The sequence below is a fragment of the Triplophysa dalaica genome, chromosome 24 (assembly GCF_015846415.1).
Source record: "Triplophysa dalaica isolate WHDGS20190420 chromosome 24, ASM1584641v1, whole genome shotgun sequence".
In the NCBI taxonomy this organism is placed as follows: domain Eukaryota; kingdom Metazoa; phylum Chordata; class Actinopteri; order Cypriniformes; family Nemacheilidae; genus Triplophysa; species Triplophysa dalaica.
Genome location: NC_079565.1, coordinates 1,113,711 through 1,136,124, shown reverse-complemented (window position 1 = coordinate 1,136,124; position 22,414 = coordinate 1,113,711). Strand labels below are relative to the sequence as shown.

The following is a 22,414-nucleotide window of genomic DNA, read 5'->3' as shown; positions in this document are numbered from 1 at the left end:
ATGTTTCTCTAGATTGATTCTGGCTTTGTTAAGAAAGTTCAGGAAAGCTTGAGAAAGCTGAGCTTTGTAAGCTCTCTGAATTCGGCGTTTGTGTGTTTTTCTTTCTTTTGCATTAGACTGCATCGTTCTTGCATTTTAAATGGTGTCACTTCAGAATGTACAGCAAACTCTCCATAATACACAGTTTGATTGGATTAGGTGTGTGTCCTTTTATGTTGCAGTTAGGGTCTTTGCACATACAGTCAGAAATTTTTGTATGCATTTTATCGTATTTAGTATTTGTCAAAACGCCTCTCAAAATGCTTGCTACGGAAATTTTGGATGCTTATTTCAGACTCAAGTTGGCTTTTAGTCTTAGAGCATATTTGTAGATTTAAAGACTTATGATTTAAAAATATTGTTTGACTGTAAAATAGAATTTTGTAGAATATTGTACATTTTGTAGAATTTATTTTGTAATTTAATAAACAATTAGGCTACTTTATGAAATAAGGTGATGTCCTCATTATTATTCATATTTATATACATTTAATAAGTTAATGAATATTGTTGTAAATTGGGGTTTATTGGGTTTATAACAGCAATGAGCCACCTGAGACAGTTTATACAGTGATTTATGTAGTGCAGTAATTGTTTTGTGTTCTCAGTTGTCTTTAGCCTGCAGTAATTCAAGCAAAGGCTTTAAAAGTTTAAGGACTTTAAAATGCATATATGCAAGAATATGATGTGTATATTGTTTGCGTAACAATAATACGATTGTGGGTAAATACATTTTCACAATGTTGAAGGCTTTAAAATCGCGTGGGAAAAGTATCTTTTTTTTATTTTGGACTGAAATGTGTCTTTGGCATTCATCTGTGTGATTCAGCAGCATATATTGGAAAGCCTGTATTCAGCTTTGATTGGTTTCAAGCATCGAGCCGAAGGCATCTTGGCATCAGGTGCTGTTGTGGTCTGAGTTGGCCTGATCCGCAACAAAGCCTCCAGGAGATAAATGTCTTGCTGGGGATTTCTGTTTCTGTGTCGAGTGTGGTGAGGTGAGGCGAGGATAACGCAGCCTCTCACTTTTAAATTCTGTTATCAAGCTGCCATTTGTCCAGAACCCAAGTAGAATCTACCACAGTGAAAGAAGAACGCTTTGCCCGCTTCTACATAGCCTATCCAATGGTTTTCTCATAGTGTTTTGAAGATTGAATAACCGGGGTGTGGTACGAGCTTTGCGTACCCTCCTGACCGGGACGCCTCTGGCTGTTGAGAAGTTTACACCCTCATAAAGTGATGTAACTGTCTTGAAGCGCAGTGAGTTATGGCCATCATCTGATGAGGGCGTTTTTTGGCTTCTAGTGAATGAGACGAATCTAGTTAGATGTCACTTTCTGTTTCACTGCCTGTTTTTTTGGTATGGATTCCACATTCTGTGGTCACTTTGGAATTGATTTATTGCAGATTGACTTTTTCTCAAATTCCAGTGAAATTGAGATGTGAGGTTGGGGTTTTTGGCAACGGTGGGAGATTTTTCATTGTCTCTGTTTTGTTCTTCCTATTTTTTAGTTTTAAAGCTTATATAGTTTTGAAGGATAACGTTTCATTTACTCACCAAAGAAAACTTAACACGAACCTGGAAAATGATTGGCCTTTAAATGTTTTCTTTAATTGTAGATGTTGATCATTTAGATTTTCTTCTTGTATGTTTTTATTGCCCCTATAGACGGGTTCCCATCCAAAGTTGCGAATTTAGTTTATACACAAAATTGGGATATCTCATAAAACTCAACTTATGTCTAACTTGTCCTTTGCAGACATTGCAGATTGCAAATATTTCGAAATGCTTCCATACAAAAGACATGCTCGCGATTGATTCGAATGTGTTTGCGGAAGCGGATGCACTTACAAAAAAAATAAAACGGTCCTGATTTATGGCCAGTCAACCGGTGCATCCCTACTTTTTCGCAAAAATGTTTTTAATGTGAAATTTGCCGTTTCCATCACTCGTTTCTGATGCAAAACTTCAGGATTCGAATAAAACCTGGGTGATGGAAACCCACTTTAGGAGTCACAGATGGAGTTGCAGGCAGATCTGCTGATATGTTCTTGAGTTAATGAGAAATATTGTGTTCCTGAATTCAGTTGAAATGTGTGGAAAGAGAAAGCGAGAGACCGAGTTAAGTAAAATGTAAATGATTTGAGCTAATGGCTTAATCCTTATTTAATTACACTCTTACTTCAGTTTGCTATTGTTGGGCGACACATTTCTGCACGGCATGTTTTCCTCTCAGCGGAGTTGAAATAAATTTGGCTGGATTTCATATATATTTGCAATTATCGCTTGGCTGTTTATTTAAAGAACAACTTTCTTATTTGAAGGATTATATAGGAAGGTAAAGGGATCTTGAAGCCTGCTAGCACTTCCCTTTATAGAGCTACAAAACCTTGAATATAACACGCATTATTATTTTTGGATTGTGAAAAATTGGAAACGTCACATGCACCGGTTAAGGTTTCAGACGGGCGACCAGTTGAAAAGACCCGCCGTATATAAACGCTAGACTCACAAATCTCCTGTGTAATAGTACCACCAAGGATGCTTGTGAAATTATCAAAATGTGAAATTAACACCTGCTAACCACAAGAATATTTAGCTGGTAGGTGGCGGGTATATTTGTCAGACGTATCTAGTGTTGTGACAGATGGCTGCTTCTGCATTCACGGAGATGTCACACAGACCACAATTACAGTGTTGTGCTGCTGTGTTATGAAGTTGAAACCTTAGTCATGTTTCTAGAAAGTCTTTTGTTTCAGGAAACAGCCTGTTCGGACCACAGATTGTGAAGGGTGAATGTGATGGTGTTTTGTTCGGGATTGTGTGCTTAGTTTTAATTCAAATAGATGTTATGAAAGCCCTTATCTGGATCTTATCTAGACAGAATCAACGTCAAACAGAAGCAGATGCTCAACTTCAGTTATGGCTAAAAACTCAAATGAGTGATAGTGTATAAGTTCTTGAGGATTCTTGATGTTATTCTTTCTCAATAGGAACGTAATCTTTGCCGGAGGTATTTTAAGAAACGTTCATCAGAGAGTTGTCGTGTTTCTAGATCTCAAGGGACTCAATGTAATTAGAGTGTAAACAGAAAGGTTGTGATCTGGCATATGTTCTTTTGAGCGAACGTTTTCTGAACTCCCTCTGCGTCTTTAAGATGTTTGCAGCGCTCCTCGTGAGCAGTCAGGCACAGTGACGTTCGGCTACTTTGGGAATTCAGATAATCCAATTGAAAATGGGTCATTTCTCATCTGCAGTACCTGTAGACTCTGTAGCTATTAAACTTGATTGTTTGCAATGCAATTACCAGGAGGGGAAGCGCTAAATTTAGCCATTGTTTATTGAAGGAGTGCTGGTTTTTCATTTCAGAAGTCCACTCCAAAAATGGTTCAAGCCAAAGAAGATATTGTTTTAAAACCTTCCTTTTTTAATAGTGATAATAGAAAAATACACTGAAATGTTATTAATTGTTTAAAATATTGAGTTCGATATTTTATTCTGTATATTAAGGTCAATTTGGTAGGCGGGTAATGTTAAATTATGGCATGATATGTCAAGATACACAAATAAATTATTTAATCTATTGCAATGTGTTTTACAAAACAATATAATGCTATTTCTTTTTAAATAACTATTCTATTAGGGTTTACATTTCTGACCTTTCTTATTTTTTTTACTGACAGACCTTATCAAATCTTCATTTATGAACATCTAAGAGGTTAACTTTAACCTTGAATGTTGTCATTTCTCCAACAAGTTGTATGTACAAAAATTTATAAAACATTGTGATACTATTGTATTTTGATCGTGTAGTGGCCTGATTATATCCTTACATCCCTACAACTGCTCTGACATAAAAATGCATTGCAGGATTGACCCAACTGAGATCGTGATGGAAGATGAAAACAAGGTTCTTGAGCTTTGAGAGATACGGAGATGATTATTTGACTCTCATTTGGCTTTCAGCGGTGAGTCATTTGTGTAAAGCGGAGAGCGACTGCCGGAGGAAATTAGATTGAGAGGTTCTGCTGCATACTGACCGCCTGCTGAACTCAGAGACTGACAGCAGAAGGACATTGAGGTAGAGGAAGTGGAGAAGAAAGATACAGAGGTGAAGAAAGGGATTGAGAGAACAGATTTTGTATCACTTAGCTGCCTCTAGGGACCTTCTGCTAGGACTAGACTAAACACTTTAACATGGAGTTCATCAGCAGGTCCAGAATTACACACAGCTGGCCTGGTCATTTTCTCTGTTCTCACACCTCGAGTGAGATGGTAGGTCTGTCACTGAAGTATACAAACAGTGCTTCCTTAGATTTTAAGACAGAAAATGTAATTGTTTGTTTTGAAATAGTCTTCAATTTGTGCACTTTAATGAATCCACTTTAATGGATGAAACGATGTCTCCCGTGTAGACAGCTCACTCAGATTACTTTGGTCCGGCTGTGGTCTCCTGGGATGCCAATTTATGTGACCTCCTTTCCAGCAGGCTTGTAAAGACGGTTGCAGTTCTGTGGTTTCCTCTTCCTCAAAGCCTTAGCTTTGCCCCAGATATTCAGAAAATCCTCTCTGAGGTCTTGATTTTTGATCCTAGACAGTGCTTTAATGACAGTTGACCTGGACTGAAAGTATTGTGGTTTCTCATGGGCCATGGCTAAACCTCTTCGTGTTGAGTGTAAAGAGATATTTGTTCTGGACACAATGGAATTGATTTTGCCGTTGATGAAAATGGGTTCAGGGCATTGATTTAATGTCTTGATATTCTTGTTTTTTTACATCTGGACATTTCTCGTTACATGTTTTATTGTCAAGTCAAATAAGGTGCTATTAGTTAACATTAGGAAATTCATTAGCTAACATTAGCTAACAATGAACAATTTAGTTTTATTCCTTTTCAATGTTAGCTCATGTCAATGCAATTATTCATGTTAGTTCATGATGCATTAGCTAATTGAAACGGTGACAACGTTTGAATTTAATAATGCATTAGTAAACGCTGATATTAACATGAATTAATAGTAATAAATGCTGTAGAAATATTGTTCATTGTTCGTTTATGTTTGCTAATGCATAAACTAATTGTTAACAAATTGCACCTTATCGTAACGTGTTACCTTGATTTCTTTGATTTTCTGAAGTTTTCCTGGCTCTTGTAGGTTGCAGTGTACACCGCAAAATGTGTTTCATATTCTAAAACTTATGCCAAGACTCATATATAAACTGTTGTTTCGATTGGCAGGAAAATATGTTTTATGATCCGCTCAGATTTCTGCCTTATTAACTTGCATTTAACCCAAATTAACTTTCCTGTTTGTTTCAATAACACTGCGACTGTTTCCGATAGTTCAGTAGAATTTTGATTCATAACAGCCCTAATAATGATTATACAACAATTACAAACATGTTATTTAATGGTTTGACACACCGCAGGACTGCTAGCGCCGCTTGCCAAGCACCGTTTTGCCCATTGAACAGCCCACGGAGTTTGAATTACTGGTTTGAATTGAGCACATGATGTTTATTGGTTGAATTGTTAGAGATTGGACCCCAGTCGGGTTTGACCGCTGGGTTCTAACCTTTTATTGAGGGGTCACTGTGTGCTCGTGTGTGAATGTGTTTTTCACAGAAGTGCTCAGCAACAGCGGATCTGTTTTGAGCTCTGTGCCTCCCTGTCTTTCTCTCAAACCAGCCATAAAGATCCTTTCATCCATCCCTCCCCCATCACCAGAAAGCTCTGCCTGACATTGTGCTGGTGAGAATAAGAGAGCAACGTGTCAGGCCGCGTTTATACAACTGCATTTTGCTTTAAAAGAGCATAATTCTTGCTGCGGTTTCGCCTGGAGTTTACACTACTCCTGAGTTTTCGACCCCCGAAAACGGAGACTTTTGGAATGGCGGCAGACCCCATTTTTAGTTTGAAAACTCCAGGGTTAAGTTTCTGTGTAAACGGACGAGAACGTAGACTTTGGAATATACAGGCGTGGTTACCCACATTCACTTACTGATTGTGTCGTCAGTATCATTGGGTTTGGTCCCCTGATTCGTTAAGCCTCTGTCATATGAGCCATTACGCTACCTGAAGGCGACAATGACCAGCCTCGCAAGGACTGTGTAAAAAACAGGCTCAAGCATACGAATCGACATGATGACATTACAGCAACGCGAGAGAGAGTCGAGAGCCATATGCTTTTAAATGTGAATTTCCCAGAACCCATTGCTTTTTTTAGTTTAGCTCTTTTTACTTTTAAGGGATATTACAGAGGCTAAACAAAATTTCACCATATTTTACATCATGACCTAATATGACTTTCTTCTTGAAGAATAATGCAGTTGGAGTTATAATACCACATATCATTCATTTTTCTTCTAAACAGTAGAATGGGATTGAATGGAGTGGAAATTTTTGAAGCTCCAAAATGCGCATCCATCCATCAAAGAATTGCTCAACACAGGGTCTGTGGTCTTAGCAATAGTCTTCTGGATCAAATCGATGCATTTGTTTCAGAGAAATATCCAAATTGAGAGATATTAACGATAATGTTTAACTTCCTTTATCCCTATGCTGCGCGTGAACCTGAGGCTTGTTTTTCCGGCAAATGACACAGGGGGTGTTGTAAGGTCTAGTGATGAAAGTGTCATTTTCCGTTTTATTCCAATAAGATACCGTCTCCTCTGTGCGGGAGCTTTCGCCACAGTCAATTGCCGGAAAAACAAGCCTCTGGTTCATGCAAAGCCTATGGATAACGGAAGCTAGATGTAGCGTTAATAGCTCTGTATTATTCTTCAAGAAGAAAGTCATATTCAGTCAGGATTACTTGAGGGTGAGTAAAACATGGGGAAATTGTGTTTTACCTCTGAAATATCGCTTTAGTGTTTGGCAACAGAAAATCCATTCATGTCCTTTCCTGTTTGTTTCTTAACTTAAATTTTGGATTGCTACTGTAAGATATTTAGTTTTTGCTGTGGATTTCCTCTGTGTCATTGGAGTGTCTATGTATTGAGTTCTGTACAAACTGATTTTCATATTAATCGGTTTAGAATATGTGTGCAATTTACCAGTTTGCCCAAAAAACGTATGAAGGTGTTACATGTTTGAGAATATTATTCCGAGGTTGGCTTTTTAGTCGCTCCTCTCCTCTAATGTCCATTGTGAGGCTTGTTGTAGCCTGAGATCAGCCGTGTGAGTGAAATGGCCTGTTAGTCATCTATTCTCATTGTTACGGAGACTCCGGGCCCCTGGCACATTCCCCCCACGGGGAACACAATTATATGCTTCCTCTTAGCTGGGTCACAGAGCGGCAAGGGAGGGGTCTTCTGAACACAGGCTGGTGGGAGGCTGATGGTTGAACGCAGGAATCTTCCTGCTTGTGTGTGTTGAGTCTAAGGGGAGGACTGCAGTAGATCCAGGAGACAGCTGGCTGGCTAGTGGGAATCTCTTCAGTTAAGTGGCCTTCAGGACATCTTGGGTTGAATTACAGACGCGTTTTGAAGAATGAGACAATGTTCTAGTATTCTGAATAATAGGCCAATATTGCTGTAATAATTGGATTCTCTAAAAGATGTGCCAACTGTCTAATGTTGTAAAGAATAAAGAAGCACGCTCTGAATAACTGGCCAAAGAAATGATATTTCAGACAGGGATCCAGACTGCGCCTAAAAAAGTCGCATTAGCGACCACAAATATTAATTTGCGCGTGATATTTTTGCAGTGATCACCACTGGCGACCATCCAAATTTACTAGTAAGCAAGAAGCTGTTATGAGCATGAGGAAGAACAGTGAGATATTTGAGACGTTTACAACGATCTAACCGCCGGAAGTTCAGGGAACGTAATTTATAAGTCTATCATTTAAGACAACGCTGGATCATTTCAAATCCGTTCACAGCAATAATGAAATCCGCTGAATTCTTTGAAGTTTCTGTAAATGCTGAATGCTGAAAAGTGTCATTATTACAAACTAAAATCAACATAATTAATGATTAACACAAGCCATTTCATTTTGCTGTAAACTCTAAATGTATACTTTTTTCCATGTATATAATAAATAAATATGGTCTTGACATGCATATTTTCTGCTGGTTAAAATTAATTCAGAGTATTTACTTTTTAAATAAGCAGAACCAAATCTGCTGTCATCTGCACTTAAGTGCATAGACAGGCAGCACTTTAAGACTATTTGAACACATTTACACATATTTATATTTGTTTCAACACATTTAAACCTTAAAATTACAACTATTAATTGAATTCTGCAGAATTTTTCACAAATTTTAGAATAGAATTAACAAAAACATCCTGTATGGCCTTGCTTAGGAGGAAAAACAACTTGTAAAACTTTGTGAGCAAAACATATGAGCGAGAAAATGTACACACAACAGGATAAGTAAAAGTATGTGATTTAAGTTCATGTTATCTGGCTCTTAAAAAAATAATTTGGTGTCATCATTGACTTACCTTCGAGTTGTTTCAAATCTGTATAAATGTCTTTGTTTTTGACTAACATGGTAGGAAATAATAAAATGGTGGTCAAAAGTGCCCCAGAACTGTTTGCTGTCCTACATTCTTCAAAATGTCTTACTGTCATACTATGGTAATATGGTAATTTATACAGATTTTGAACAACTAGAAGCTGTGTAAATGGTGGCAGAATTTTCATTTTAGGTGAACTATCCCCTTCGTTGATTTCTTTGTCTGGAGCTCTGTCAGAAATGACTAGACTACCTTGAGTGGTTTCCAGAAGGGATGGTTTATTTGTTGTTGGTTTGGCATGTCTCTTGATAAAAGATGCAGAGATGAGAAACTGCAGTACAGGTTGAGAAATGCTTCTGAGAGTGGGTTCTTTCATACGAGCGGTTTCTTACAATAAATTTGCTTCACTTTTGACATCTTAATTTTAATTGAACCGCTAGGTGCTAGTTACCTGAAACGCCTCACAGATCTTTTCAGAATCGCTATGATGTGTGAGGTAAACGTTTTTTTATGAGGGGTTTTGATCTTGCCCAACCCTTTTTCTTGATCAATTCCCAGATTTGTTCAAACTCGTCTTGCATCAACAAGAAATAACAAAATGATTGTGTGAATTGACAGCGTCAGGCAGCTAGAAAATTTGACCTTTAATACAGAAGCATTTTATGAAGATGTGTGAGCGGCTTAAAACAGAACTCTTGTAGTCAGATCTATTGTAGCTGTAGCTGTAGGCTTCTGTCTGTCATCTCGGTTAAATGTGAATGTAAATCAGTTGTGGAATCTTAAGATTAACTGTCATTGTTTCTCAATTCTAAAGATGTTTTATTAGTCTTAAAAGTTTGAACACCCTCCACACTGCCACATCCTTAGACGTCTAATGATATTACGTTTTTACTAGAGTAACACAATAGCTCTGTTCTAACACCTCGTTAACATCCCTGTTGTCTCCTTAAAGCAGTGGTTCTCAACGTTCTGTTGTACGACTCCCTTTGTGTACAGTGTAGAGTGCATTGCTTTTGGACCCCCCATAGTAATGCACCATCTTAAACTTTGAATTTTAATTGAACCAAAAACATGTTCTGTTATACAATGTTGGAAGATCAAAACTTTTGATTGGTGGTCTTAATTTTTCTGATGTTTGATTGGATATAATTTATTAGAATTTCTATTTCATAAAATGCCACAAAATCTGTAGTCCCCTGGATACATCTTGGGCCCCCCCAGGGGGCCACAGCCCCCAGTTGGAGAACCACTCCCTTAAAGCGTTTTTTTACTTCTGCGTCGGACCTAAGAAGAGACACGTACCCTACGCCATTGTGTGACACACACCTTAATGCTCTGCGGACAGCAAGCGCACACCCTCCCTTCATGTCAAAAAACGTTTGATTTATTTATACTCATTTACGAATGAATTATCTAAATGAATCACGTGTTTTCTGTATTTAACGACTCAAGCTGCAAAAGTGACTGTTTACTTGCCGCTATCATTGCTAAATACTTCTCATATAGCGTTCACAATGAACCGCTTTTTCACCCGCTCTTGTCTTGGTTACACAATGACACACCTGTGGAAAATGATGGCTAGTGGCCATCGACATACAAGTATAAACGAAAACCATAGCCTTGCCTACGGCGTAGGTCCGACACAAAAGTAAAAAACACTTAAGGCAGTAGTGCACTTGTCACAGACCCTCACAGATCACTGTATGTAGGTAGGAGATTACAATACAAATACTTTCTGGTAGTTGTCCGGTGTACACAAATTTATTGGCACCACTCTAGACATAGTGTAACATTTGACAGTATTTCTGTTCTGGTGTCAGTGGGATGGTTGATGTCCGTCTCTGCGGCTGTAATCTTTGTTTGGTTGAGTTCATTTCCCCTGTCGCCATCCTGCTGGGATTTCCTTTGCCAACTCCTCACATCTCGTCCTGCAGGAAAAACAGTCTTTACACACTATGCCAGCCAGCTAACACACCATCAGACAGATTTTCTCTCTTCTTTTGTTTAGCCGAGAGACCTTGGCCGGGAAATTGGCAGTAAAACAACTGCACAGATCACAAGATTGTGGTGATAACTCTATTTTCTCTATCAGGCTTCATGTTACTGTGAAATATGATTTTTTTATCATTCCGAGCTTCAGAATAGAAATATATAAACACTGTTTATTATTTATTGGAAACACTTCTAAAATGTGCTACTTTTCAATGTCATAGAAAATCGAACGTTAGTATACTGCCATTTTTAAATGTGCAGAAAAGTCATGTGATGTAGATCATTTGTGGATTTGGAAACCGTTTCACTGGTTGTATGAGCTTTTCCTTTAGTCCAATTGACATTCCTCAGAGAACCCTTGACTCCTTCTGATGCCGTGGGGTCTGTGGATCACTTCAGGCATGACTTTGTTCTGTACATGTGTACTTATTCATACAAATAAGAAAATTGTCAAGAACATGTCCACATTTCACATACAATCCATGTGTTATTATAATCGGTATACAACAATCATCGTTCTAAAAATCACGGTCAAAATTTTTCACCAAACAGAAAACATTTCTGTCATTTGTTAAGTTTAATTGAAGTTTAGCTGTAATTGTTTCAGATAAAGTTTCATGACAGACTTATCTTTGCGATACGTGTTTTTGCACTCTCACATTGGGAAGGCGCTCCTCTCGTCTTTTTTATCGGCCCTGAGCTTCTCTTCAAATGCTGCTTTAGTCGCAGTATGAATTAAACATGCGGTTGTGAAGGTAACACTGCACAGCACCTGCAGGGGTGGAAGCCTCCGAGCGTGCGCTTGTGTACTTCACAGCTCGATTTTCTGTCCTCCCCTGTGATTTAATGGATTTTTTTGTATTTTTGAAGACACGACGGGAAGTGTTTGGACAGCCCCGGCCCGTAGTCCATGGATTTTCAGTGTGGGGGGGTTGAATTTGCTTGGGTGAATGTTGGTCTCAGCTTGCATGTGTTCATCATAAATTTATTGGCTGGGACAAACACAATTGAACACACAGCTGCCGCCCATTTAATGGCTCTGTGTGGGCGTGATTTGGAAGCCGCTTTTTTGAGCAGAAACTGAAGGTGTTGAAGACCAAAACACCTTCACTGGTTTTGTGTTGTGTTGTCTTGAGATGCTTGTATGTGTAAGTAAAACATTGAAATGTTTTATAATTTGTTATGTTATTACTTTTCAACATTACACATAGGATTTCTTCCTACATTACAGTCGTTTTCACAGTGTGATCGCTGTTCTCTTGGCTGTATTTTAACACTTTAACATGCAAAGTCTGAATAAGCAACACATTCTCCTAATAAACAGATGGCTGTCCATTGTGGTTTTGTGTGGATTGTGTGTGTCTGAAATTCTTTTTAAAACCACATCTGAACCACCTCCCCATTGGGCTGGCGTGACCTGCATGGCAAATCTCAATAGCTTTCTCTAAGCATAGCTAAGTATGTGTATGACTCCATTATGCAATGGGCTAATAGAGCGTTCCCACCAAACGTGACTTGCGCAAATAAATCGCGCTATTCACACTGTAGTAGAGTAGGCGGGGCGAGACCGTGGTTCGTCCTCTCTCCTCGACGGTCCGGTCGCTCGTTCCTTTTATATGCTCCCTATCTCATTCACAATTACTCACCGGACTCGAACCACGGTCTCGCCCCGCCTACTCTACTACACACACGTAATGGGACGATTGAACATTTCGAGTTTACTGGAGGCGGCTCCAGTCTCGTGTACATAAAGCTCAAATTGAGTATTTTTTTTTTTTTTACAATTTACCAGATTGTCCGAACTCCTCACTTACTTTCTCCCAAGCAAGATCCCTTTTATTCCAGTTTTGATAAAAGCAAGATGAATTGTACTGCTCCAGGTATCCACATGCAGCAACGATGATTTTGTTCTCCATTTTTGTATCAGTTTTCTGCCTACGTGCGCAACGTCATAATCACGTCACTACTAGAGCAAGATCCTGATTGGTTAACTCCTGACAGTGAGAAATGTTGGAAAGAGAACAGAGAACATGTAAATGACAACGGTTTTATTGGGAAATATGCTTTAAGTAATGTTTAGAGAGTTAAATATAAACGTGTCTGAAATTGCAACTTTTGCTGCCTTCACATGCTCTTGAAAATTCGATAATCCCCACCCGGAAATAATTCTTGGAGTGGTTCATTTTTAATGTTAAAAGAGATTTGTAATGTTTTAATGCTACTAAATACTTCTTATGTTAACAAATCCAGACGTTACGTTTGGATTTCAGATGGGAAATATCCCACTTCCGTGGTGTCCTTAACGTGGTTTTCAAACTATGTGATGATGTCACAAATATGTTAATTAGCGCGTGATGTCATCAAGCGCCACAGTTTCACAAAATCCTACTGGAAACACTGGGCTAACTGGTCTTAAAGAGGCTTTTGTGTAGTCAAGTTACATTCTTGCAAATGTTAAAGCGTCATCATTTTTATATTAAGCATAGTCCCCAGAAGTAAATGTGTAATAGCAGGTAGTTTGTTGTGGTGTGACTGTAATTGTTTTGAAAGCTTTGGTGCTTTACAGAAAGTGAATTTAGAGACAAAAAGTTACAAATCTTTAAAACGTCAATGTTCAATGATAAAATAATAAAACAAACTAGTTGAGCTCACTTATCCATCCACAGTTAAGATGTATGTTGAGCAGTTAAATGTGTTTTAAAGGTGATATATTACATGAGGTTTATTTGTAGATCAACTGAGATGTAAAGCAGTTGACCCTGAAGGTCTTAAGTGTTGCGTTTGACTCAACTTCCCCCAGAGCTCGAGTGATTGATGATGTGTGTTAATAAAACCACAACGACTGAATAGGGAGGTTTGTGTATTTGTTTATTGACTCTTTAGCCTGACTACTCAAGTCTTTTCCTGCTGTGTTTGGTGTGATGTTTTGTCTGCGTGTTGTCTGGGTTTCTGCTGGTAACTGTTTAAAATCGTCATGTTGGCAACCAAATGGCTTCTCTTCACCTGAGGCATTTTTCCTGCAATCGTCGGCTGATTATACCTTTGTATCAAGTGGAGCACATTACACCTTTCTCTAATGATTTAAAATTAGGGCTTAGACCGGACCTCAAATGTGCGTCTAGTTGTCAGTTTTTGCACGCAATGAAAGATGAAAGATGCAACCGTCAGCTACAAATACGTTAAACGTTTTGGTGTGAAGTGAACCAAAATGAAACAATTAAATGTTCGTTTTTAGTGAGTAAATAAACTAGCACTGTCTGCAGAAAATTTGCTGAAACTGTTGGTGTGGTAACAAGAGTGTAAAAATGTAAGAGGATAAATGTAGAGAAGAGAGAAGTTATTCTGAAGGTCGCAGACCTTTCTAATTTGCAGGGATCTCAGGCTCTTTATTTATGTCAAGTTTAAATGAACATTTTGTCGCTTTGATAGTTTCTGTTCGCTTTTGATTATTTCTGTGAACAGGGCGTGTTAATGTCTTGTATCTGTGTGGACAAATGTAGCTGTATATATTCTGCTCCTTTTGTCTTCAAGCAACCATATCCAGCTTTAGATCAAATCTTTGTAGCGCTCAGACCTTATGAGTATTTCTATAATCTATGGTTAGAGTTCAATGACTCTCTTAACATCGTAAGAATTTCAAAAAGTGATTCTTAGTGGTTTAAAGCGACAGCAGCGAGTAAATGATGACAGTATTTTCTTAAGTCTTTGTTTGAGCTTGCTGATCCATTAGTTTCCCCGAAGGCCACAGTTCTTAGAAACAGCACCATGGTCACCTTCCCTCAACTATTTGTTCAAGTCATCAGGGAGTTTGTCAGCTGCCTCAGACTTTCAATGTCTACAACAGTATTTCTCTTCTCTCAGTGAATAGGCTTGAAATGATCTGTGACTGCTTCTGTACCCAATGTTCAGCAGGACTGTCATCCTCCCTCCCAAATCACTTAGCTGTTCCCTTTCCAATGTGAGTAAGTCATGTTCAAAGCCATTATTACCTAGATATTCTGTATTATTGTTTATTTAAAATACTGTTATCATTTAATGATGAATTGAACTGCTTGCTAAACATTGGTGTCTTTCATGTTGTTTTTTACATTTTTATTTTAGCAGAAAGCCTTTTGTATGTGAGTTGTTTTTACTTTGGTTACATTTCAACTAAGACAGCAGGTTTTCCTGGCAAAATCACTGTTATGCACTTTATGTCATGGCATATTAGCTTGCTTGATTTGCGTGATGCACTACACCATTGCAATTGAGCTCGAAAGCTTTCGTTTCTATCTTTGTTGCGTCTTGGAGCATTAAAAAAAGACTCTTTGACAGGATTGACATAAGAGAACCAACAGAACTGGTGACGTCTTCAGGGCATGTCTGTGTACTCGCCTGCATACACAAAGTTCATCTGGCTTAGCGTAATCATGACCTGGCAAACGGCCGAACCCAGACAGGTTGCTCGGGGACAGGGCGAAAACCCTCGTAATGGTACATCGCGTACGTTCGCAAATTGAAATCCTGCTGCTCGTTTAAACCAAGCATTCCTCCTGACATTTTGCTGAGACGCTTGATTTCCAGCACCTGAAGCTTCCTGCAAATTTGTGTTTCGCTCAGCAGTTCAAGCACACAATCCAATTACACGGTGAAATCTCAGTGTGGCGGCTGATGCAGAATGCCGGGTCTGTGGCCTGCAGACTGACTCTTAGAAACAGCTTGTTAAGAAGTGCCCTTATAAGACAGCTTTTGGCTTGGATGTGTTAGCAGAGCGGGAAAAATGTATGAAGGTTCAGGAGATTTTTGACCTTACTAACATTTTACGGACATTTAATTCTTTCAGTTCTGTTGTAATAGTATTATGATTATGCAGCAAATCTTAATATTGCAAGTTTAGAATATATTATTGTTTATAGGTCTGTCGCGATAGCTTTTTGTGTGCCCATAAACTGCACCAGATAGAATTGCAATGCTCCATATTGCCATTTTACAAATATTTTATGCTACTGATTAAGCAGTTTAGGATAAGCAGATCCCTTGATACATGAACTCAGCATGATTGTATGTCATAATGTGGCCGTTTAAAATAGATACACTTGCTCAATTGAGCAACGAAAAACAATGTTACCTTATCTGGAACAACTTTTTGGGAGATGTCCCTTTCGTGAAGTCTAATGTGTATTCATACATGTGACATGTCATATATAACTTAACTGTATGTAAGACATTCCTCAAGCGCCAACTGCAACTTTTGTTTTAAATCACTCTTCAGGTTAATGTTTGTTGTGTTGCTGTTTTCGTTACCTCCGTATTTAAAAAGTAGAACGTCTTGTTCATGCACTACTTTGTATTCATATCGGATTGGGAGGATTCCTGCTTTGACACCAGCCGATTACGATTCCGAACTTGCTTTTTCAGCTAGAAAACACAATATAACTACTTGATTCTTTTCACAGTCTGCACGGTGTGTTTAATTGTGTGTGTGTTTTTTTTTTGTAAGCGCAAGCACTGCTAAAGACACACAGGGCAGCGCTAATGGAGACAGCACGATTGGATAAATGTTAATGTCATTCATTTTTATGTAAACAAATGCATATAATACAATGCCAATGGATTGCATAACCAAAAACAACCTATGTCAAGTTTATATACTGTGCGATAAGTAGATGAATGGATTATCGTGACTGCCCTAGTTGTTTATCGTACGTTACATGTTGTACATGTATAGACGGTTTCAAAGCAATGACACAATCAAACGTTACTGCGCATGCCCGCTTCCGGTACACATCCTCAAAGAATAGAGAACCTGTTGATTATTTCTGATAACAAGCAAAAGAAATGACAAATATATTACATTAGCTAGCAAGTTAAAAGAATGTCTAGCCAGTATTGTTTTGGGTTACCAGTAGAAAAAACTACAGTTCGCTAAACTAAAATGCAACATATTTTTACGACCTATTTAATAGGGGTGTGTATTGGTAAGTGCCTCCCTATACGATACACATCATGATAGATGGGTCACGATACAATATATTGCTATATATTTCGATACGATACACATTTGCAATATATTGGAATACTTTAAATAGAAAATGTAAAAATTAGAGTTAGAAATACAATATGCTGTGCACCACCTGGGGTTTTCTTTAAGGATAAGTCTAAAAACATCCATTACCTCTGCAGAGTGGCTATGATGTACGATGCAAGGACCTTTAGATCATAGGTTTGGGTTTCCAAACTGTGGATTGCTACTCTCCAGTGGGTAGCACAGGGGATTAAGGTTGGTCACTTTGCTGTTGTGGTGCATTACAGTGAAAACAATGAACATGGGCAGTATAAAACCCCTGGTTCATTCGTGCTGTAAATGCTCTGGTGACACATCCGTGAAAGTCTTTTTGATATAAATTTTTTGAATATAATAAAATTTATAATGAAATATAAAAACAAATTTCTCAAACAATAACTTCTCTAACAATCACTGTGATTATAATTTTTGGCAAAATACCCATTTTAACTATTATACAGCATGACAAAAATGTGACTAAGTTTGACTAAAACAAAACAAAAATGCATAGACATTTAGTCAACTAAACTGGATTAAACAAAAACAGGACAAGGATGACCAAATATGATAAAAACTAAAAAGTGTATTTGTTGTGGGACAAAAACTAACACTAAAATAAAATAGCTGACAAAATTAACACTACTCAACGACTTATTTTCAAAACCAAAGGACACCCACACATCAGCTCTGAGAGCTCGAAGCGGTCCTATATTTTTCACCCTGCTCGCTTCCACTTACTTTTGGCCGTCTGTATATGACATGATTTAAAAAAATGATCGATAGTAGCGGTAGCACTATCGGTACACTATTGGGAAAAAAAGACTTGCGATAGTTTCATGTATCCATATTTATGCACATCCCTACTATTTAACGGGTTTTAAAGTTTTTAAATGAGTACAATATACAAAATTAAAATACAATAAAATTTAACAAATTGTTTATTTAATACAATTTTTATACAATAAAATATTAATATAAATTAAATAAATATAAATCTGACAGACCCATCAATAAATGCTTAGTGGAAGTTAACTTAGGCTAGGTGCATGCACTATACGTATCAAAAGTATACGTTTGTTTGTAAGATTCAAGATTCATGCACTGTTGTTGCCTTTTGCTGTTGTCATAAAAAAATATATATTTTGTAAGTCATCATGGTGAGTGTCCGTGAATATTATGTTAATGTGTATTTTGGCACAGCATAGCTGTTTGTTTTCTTTTTAAAATTTGAGATATTAAATTGGGTCTTGTTTTTATTTTATTTTAGGCATTGTTTCCAAACTGGCTATGTAATTCTGGTCACTTTAACTTGTTCTATTTTGATGCTCATGTGCTGTTGAAGCAGATAATCTCTCTGATACGTTTGTCGCAGGTCTCACCTCTGCGTTCGACGGGTAGGTCTGAAACAGCTTTACTGTGAGGTGGTGTCGAGGGCAGTGCAGTAGGTCAAGCTCGGATAGAATTTCTTCCCACTTCACTGTGTGGTTGGACGGGGCAACTAAACGCCTCAAAGCGGCCCTGTGCAGCTGTTCCCTTCTCGTCTCAGTTGGATCAAATGTTCCCTCAGCGGGCGCTAACACAGTTGGAGACGGCCTCTGTTTGAATTGGCTGATGGTGAAGTTATGAGGTTGGCAGGACATTTGGGAACTACCCGTCGGACCTAATAAGTACTGATTAATGCTTTGGTTTTTAAAGCGAGGGCATTTATGTGCATGAAAGTCATGAGGTCAGTTAAACGGTTTGCTGTTTTTATTTTAAAATCAAAATTTGCCTGTGGGCTATATGTTACCTTTTTTCCACGTAGCACTGGTGCTACAGAGGTTTAACGTTTTGTAGCACAGGCCAAACAGTTGGTGCACCATTAATTTACACACCTCACACAAACAAGCATTGCGACAAACACACCTCACACAAACAAGCGGCTCTGTCTAAACCATGTGCAAAACTGTATGGCACGCGTGCTACACTGGCAAATTTATTCTTTGCACAAACAGATATTTGTTGCGCTGTACAGCCCTGCATTACTGATCTCTCAAAAGAAAAGAAACAGAGACATTGGAGAATTCTGAGAGAATATAAGTAGTGTAATCTAACCACGGGGAAATCCTGACTCTTAAGAAAGACCTGTGATTTACTCTGATGGAGAGCCTGTCACTTTCTTTGCCCTCTTCAACAGCCATTTTTTGTACTCAATTGCCAGGAGGAATTAAAACTCTAAAGCAGTTTTCCCTATAAAGGCCGTGTCTGAGGGTCCTCTCTAGTAAAGCCTCTTCATTTTACTGTTTCATCTGTTTCTGTTGATTGTATGCGTTTTGTTATCTGTTGTTCATCATCAAACAAGTCGAGACGGGTATCGATCCCGAGTCCTGTCATCTCTGCCGGCTGTTTGCAGAAGTGCCTGATTTATTCTCTGCTCACGTTTTCTCATTGAGCCGAGCCGTCCGTTGCAGATGCCTGTGTTAATTAGACCCGTGTCGTGTCGGGTGGGGTCGGGAACGGCCTGACTCCCCCGAGCGCTCCTTCCACGTGCTGGCATGTGGTGGGGAAAGCTGAATTAGTGCTGTTATTTACAGCCAAAGAGTTGGCCTTATAGAGGACATTGTGTTCCAGCCCTGGTTTTTGGTGTTTATGGATGGATTTTTTCCCTTTTTCGGTAAGCATGGACTGGGTACTGTTGATATAACAAAATAAACTGTATAGCTATTTACAGCCTAGCAACACTGTGATATACATTTTTGGTCACACCACCCATTTGACTATAAATAAAAAGATGCGGGGAAACACAGTTCATTTAGTTTAAAAGGCTGAATGTTAAAGCTATTGCTCCATCAAAGACATCAGAAACGTTGAGAGTGTGTTGAATAAGGTAATCTGTCTGCTGTGGCTTGTCTGTTGCCTTCAAAAGAAAATAAACCTTTTGTCTGTTTTTTACTTGGTGATTATTCAGAGCCAAATTTCGTCATTCTGTTCCTAATAGGCGTGTGTATGTGTGAAACCATGACAGTTGCTTGCATCATTGCCTCAGATGTGTTGGATTATATTAACAAGTTTTCTGAAGGTTTGCGCCTTCGTATTATTCGCCAAAGGCACGTAGCTAAAGTATTTCTCTGGTTAAGCAAGCAGACAATCAACTTACATGATTTCACTGTGTGGATATGAGGAGGAAGAACATCTTAGTTTATATGCTACGTCCTTTTTTTGGATGCTAGTGTTTGAATATGGAGTTCTAACAGTGAATGAGAATGTCTTTTGAAATGTGAATGTCTTGAAATTTCATTTCAAATTTCCTGTTGATCTTGGAGAGCTGCAGGCTTCAAAGTGTCACGAAGGGGTAAATCACTGATGGTTGAAAGGAGTTTCCAAACAGTAGACTGACGGATTACTGAAGACTACATGTTAGTGCTACTTTTGTAAGTAGCACCCACCCAGTTTAAGAAAACAAACTGTAATGAAGTTAAAGCCGTTTGTGATGTGTTCGTACTTTTATGTGGCCTTCTCAGAATATCTTGGGCTATCAGTTTGACCTTTCTTCTGTCCCAGACGACATGAATAATGTAGCCTTGCAGAACAAGTTCTCGCTTACTGTTTCTGCTTCTCAGCTGTTTGTTGAGGGTTCATTTATATTCTAGAGACTATCTGATGGAATACATCCCTTATTATATGACCATTGGCATCTATGACATTTGAACAGAAACCATAACCTTTCTAAAGCGCCAGACGTGAGTGGTATTCATGCCAATTGTAAGGAGTTGTAGTAAAATAAGCTGTTTGTTTATAAGCCTTGACTTTGCTGTGTTTACAGTGTATATGTAAATGAATGCAAATAATGCAATAAAACAACGTGTTGGGCTCGAGCTGTGCCCTGTGTTGTGGTCAGTTGTTTGACTTTGATATTGTAAACCTGTGGATGTGGGAGGAAATTGTTTCCAAGTGTGTTTTGATGCAGCGTCTGGCTTATTTAACTAATGCTATGAAAGTGACCACGATTTAGCGTTTTTCTGCCTTCAACAGTATTTATAATAATTTTTCTAGTCTACAGATATTTAGAATGCATTTATATCAAATAAGTGCTTGAAATCAAAGTGGTGTGGTAGAAATCTTTCTTCCCGATACACCTGGATGTTTTCTTGATGATTTTAAGCATTTACTTCTAGCTGTTCCTTTCAGTCTGAATTGATTCACATCACAAGCAATTTACCAAGCAAAAGCTATCACACAGCACAAGTGCTAAGAGTCCTTTAAAATGTAAAAAAGACCTCAAGGTAATAGCTTAGTGTACTAACCCAGAGAGAAAATTAAGAGCAAAATTACAACGTCATTAACATGTTTCTGTTTCCTCTCCTGCAGGGCAACAATGAGGGTAACTGGGAAGTGGAAACCATCAGGACCCTGAGGCTGGTGTAAATGCTTTTTCTGACTACCTCAGCTTTTTGAGAAGGTCAGAGCTCCCTGTGACACGCTTGGGCCGTTGGCACTAAGATGTCCCTCAGTAGTGGCACTGCAGGCGGGAAAGGTGTGGACTCAAATGCGGTGGACACTTACGACAGCGGGGATGAGTGGGATATCGGTGTAGGAAACCTGATTATTGACCTCGACGCCGACTTAGAAAAAGACAAGCTTGAGATGTCTGGCACCAAGGACGGGGACGGAATGGCTGCTGCGCCAAGTGCTGTAGCGACGTTGCCGGACAATATTAAGTTCATTAATCCTGTGCCGCCTCCACCTATCAAAGACAGCAAATCCAAAACTAAACGTAGCAAAAATTCCAAGGACAGTAGCAAATCCTCAACCCCTGAAGGGGCCAAGAAGGACAGCCAGGGGCGGACCCCGAACGAGGGCCCAGGGCCAACTGTGGGCAGCGGTTCCACAACATTACCCAGCTCTGGAAAAGGATCGGATAAAAGTAACAAGGCCTCTCGTACTGTTCCTAGTGGAAAGAAGGACAAAGAAAGTTCTGGGAAAAGTAAAAAGGAGAAGAACGATGGCATTCAAGCCGGGACCCTTCCTGTAGAGAAGGACCCAGTGAGCCAGGTTTTGCCTTTAGTGCAGGCTCGGAATACCCCTTTCGAGGGGACGCAAATTACGGACAGCGCTGAACAATTAGGGAATATTTCCCTCGATACTGCTGGAATAGTAGCGCCGTTGACTATCAAGAGCGAACCAGAAGAAGTGGACAATAATGATTGCAGAAACATGAAGAAAGTTAAAAGCGAGAAGGTGAGTCAAAGGGTGTTAACAGTATTTTAAGGTCTGCGGTGTTCAGGAAGCCATTAGACACTTTGGCACTCTGTACTAGTCTGGTGTTAGCTTGAATGGTTTGATGTTTCCATTTACAGAGCTATTGTGAACATCTGGACAAGAATTAGGAGTATTGAGTTCACCTGCGTCATGTGCTGGAGGTTAATGCCATTCCAGCTGTCTAGAAATTAACTAGCTATTAGCAGTACCTGACATAAACCCTGGTGTTCCATACTGCGGTTTGCAGTTCCACTTGGCAGCAGTCCATTTGAGAATGAGAGGAATACCTGCATGTTGTTTGTTGTTGTATATAGTTGTGCCAAAAGAGATGAAGGTAACGGACCAGAGGCCAGTGAGGTATTCACACAACCCATTAACTCCCAGGATGCTAATACATTCCTGTTTTCTAAAACAAACTGTATCAGCATCTGCATCAGTTGATATTTTGATCATTACAAACAAATCTAAAAATCTATTGAAATAAGATGATACTTTTCTAAACTAGTGTCTGGAGAGGATAGAGGTATGCGTTTCTGCTTTCAACAGATCTTTGAAATTCCTGCCTAGTGAATTGGTATTCAGCAGTGGACGTTCATGCTCACAGCATTGTGTTTCCTACCTAGTAGCCCTC

At 38.8% G+C, this 22,414-nt stretch overlaps 1 protein-coding gene across 1 annotated transcript in view; it reads left to right on the top strand.

The window, feature by feature from the left end:
• Nucleotides 1-22,414, top strand: part of znf609a (zinc finger protein 609a) — a 69,258-nt gene that overhangs the window by 4,475 nt on the left and 42,369 nt on the right. The window contains exon 2 of the mRNA XM_056739147.1: nucleotides 20,893-21,762. Within this exon, the coding sequence (XP_056595125.1) occupies nucleotides 21,025-21,762 (738 nt within the window). The 5' untranslated portion in view covers nucleotides 20,893-21,024. The remainder of the gene's footprint in view (nucleotides 1-20,892; nucleotides 21,763-22,414) is intronic.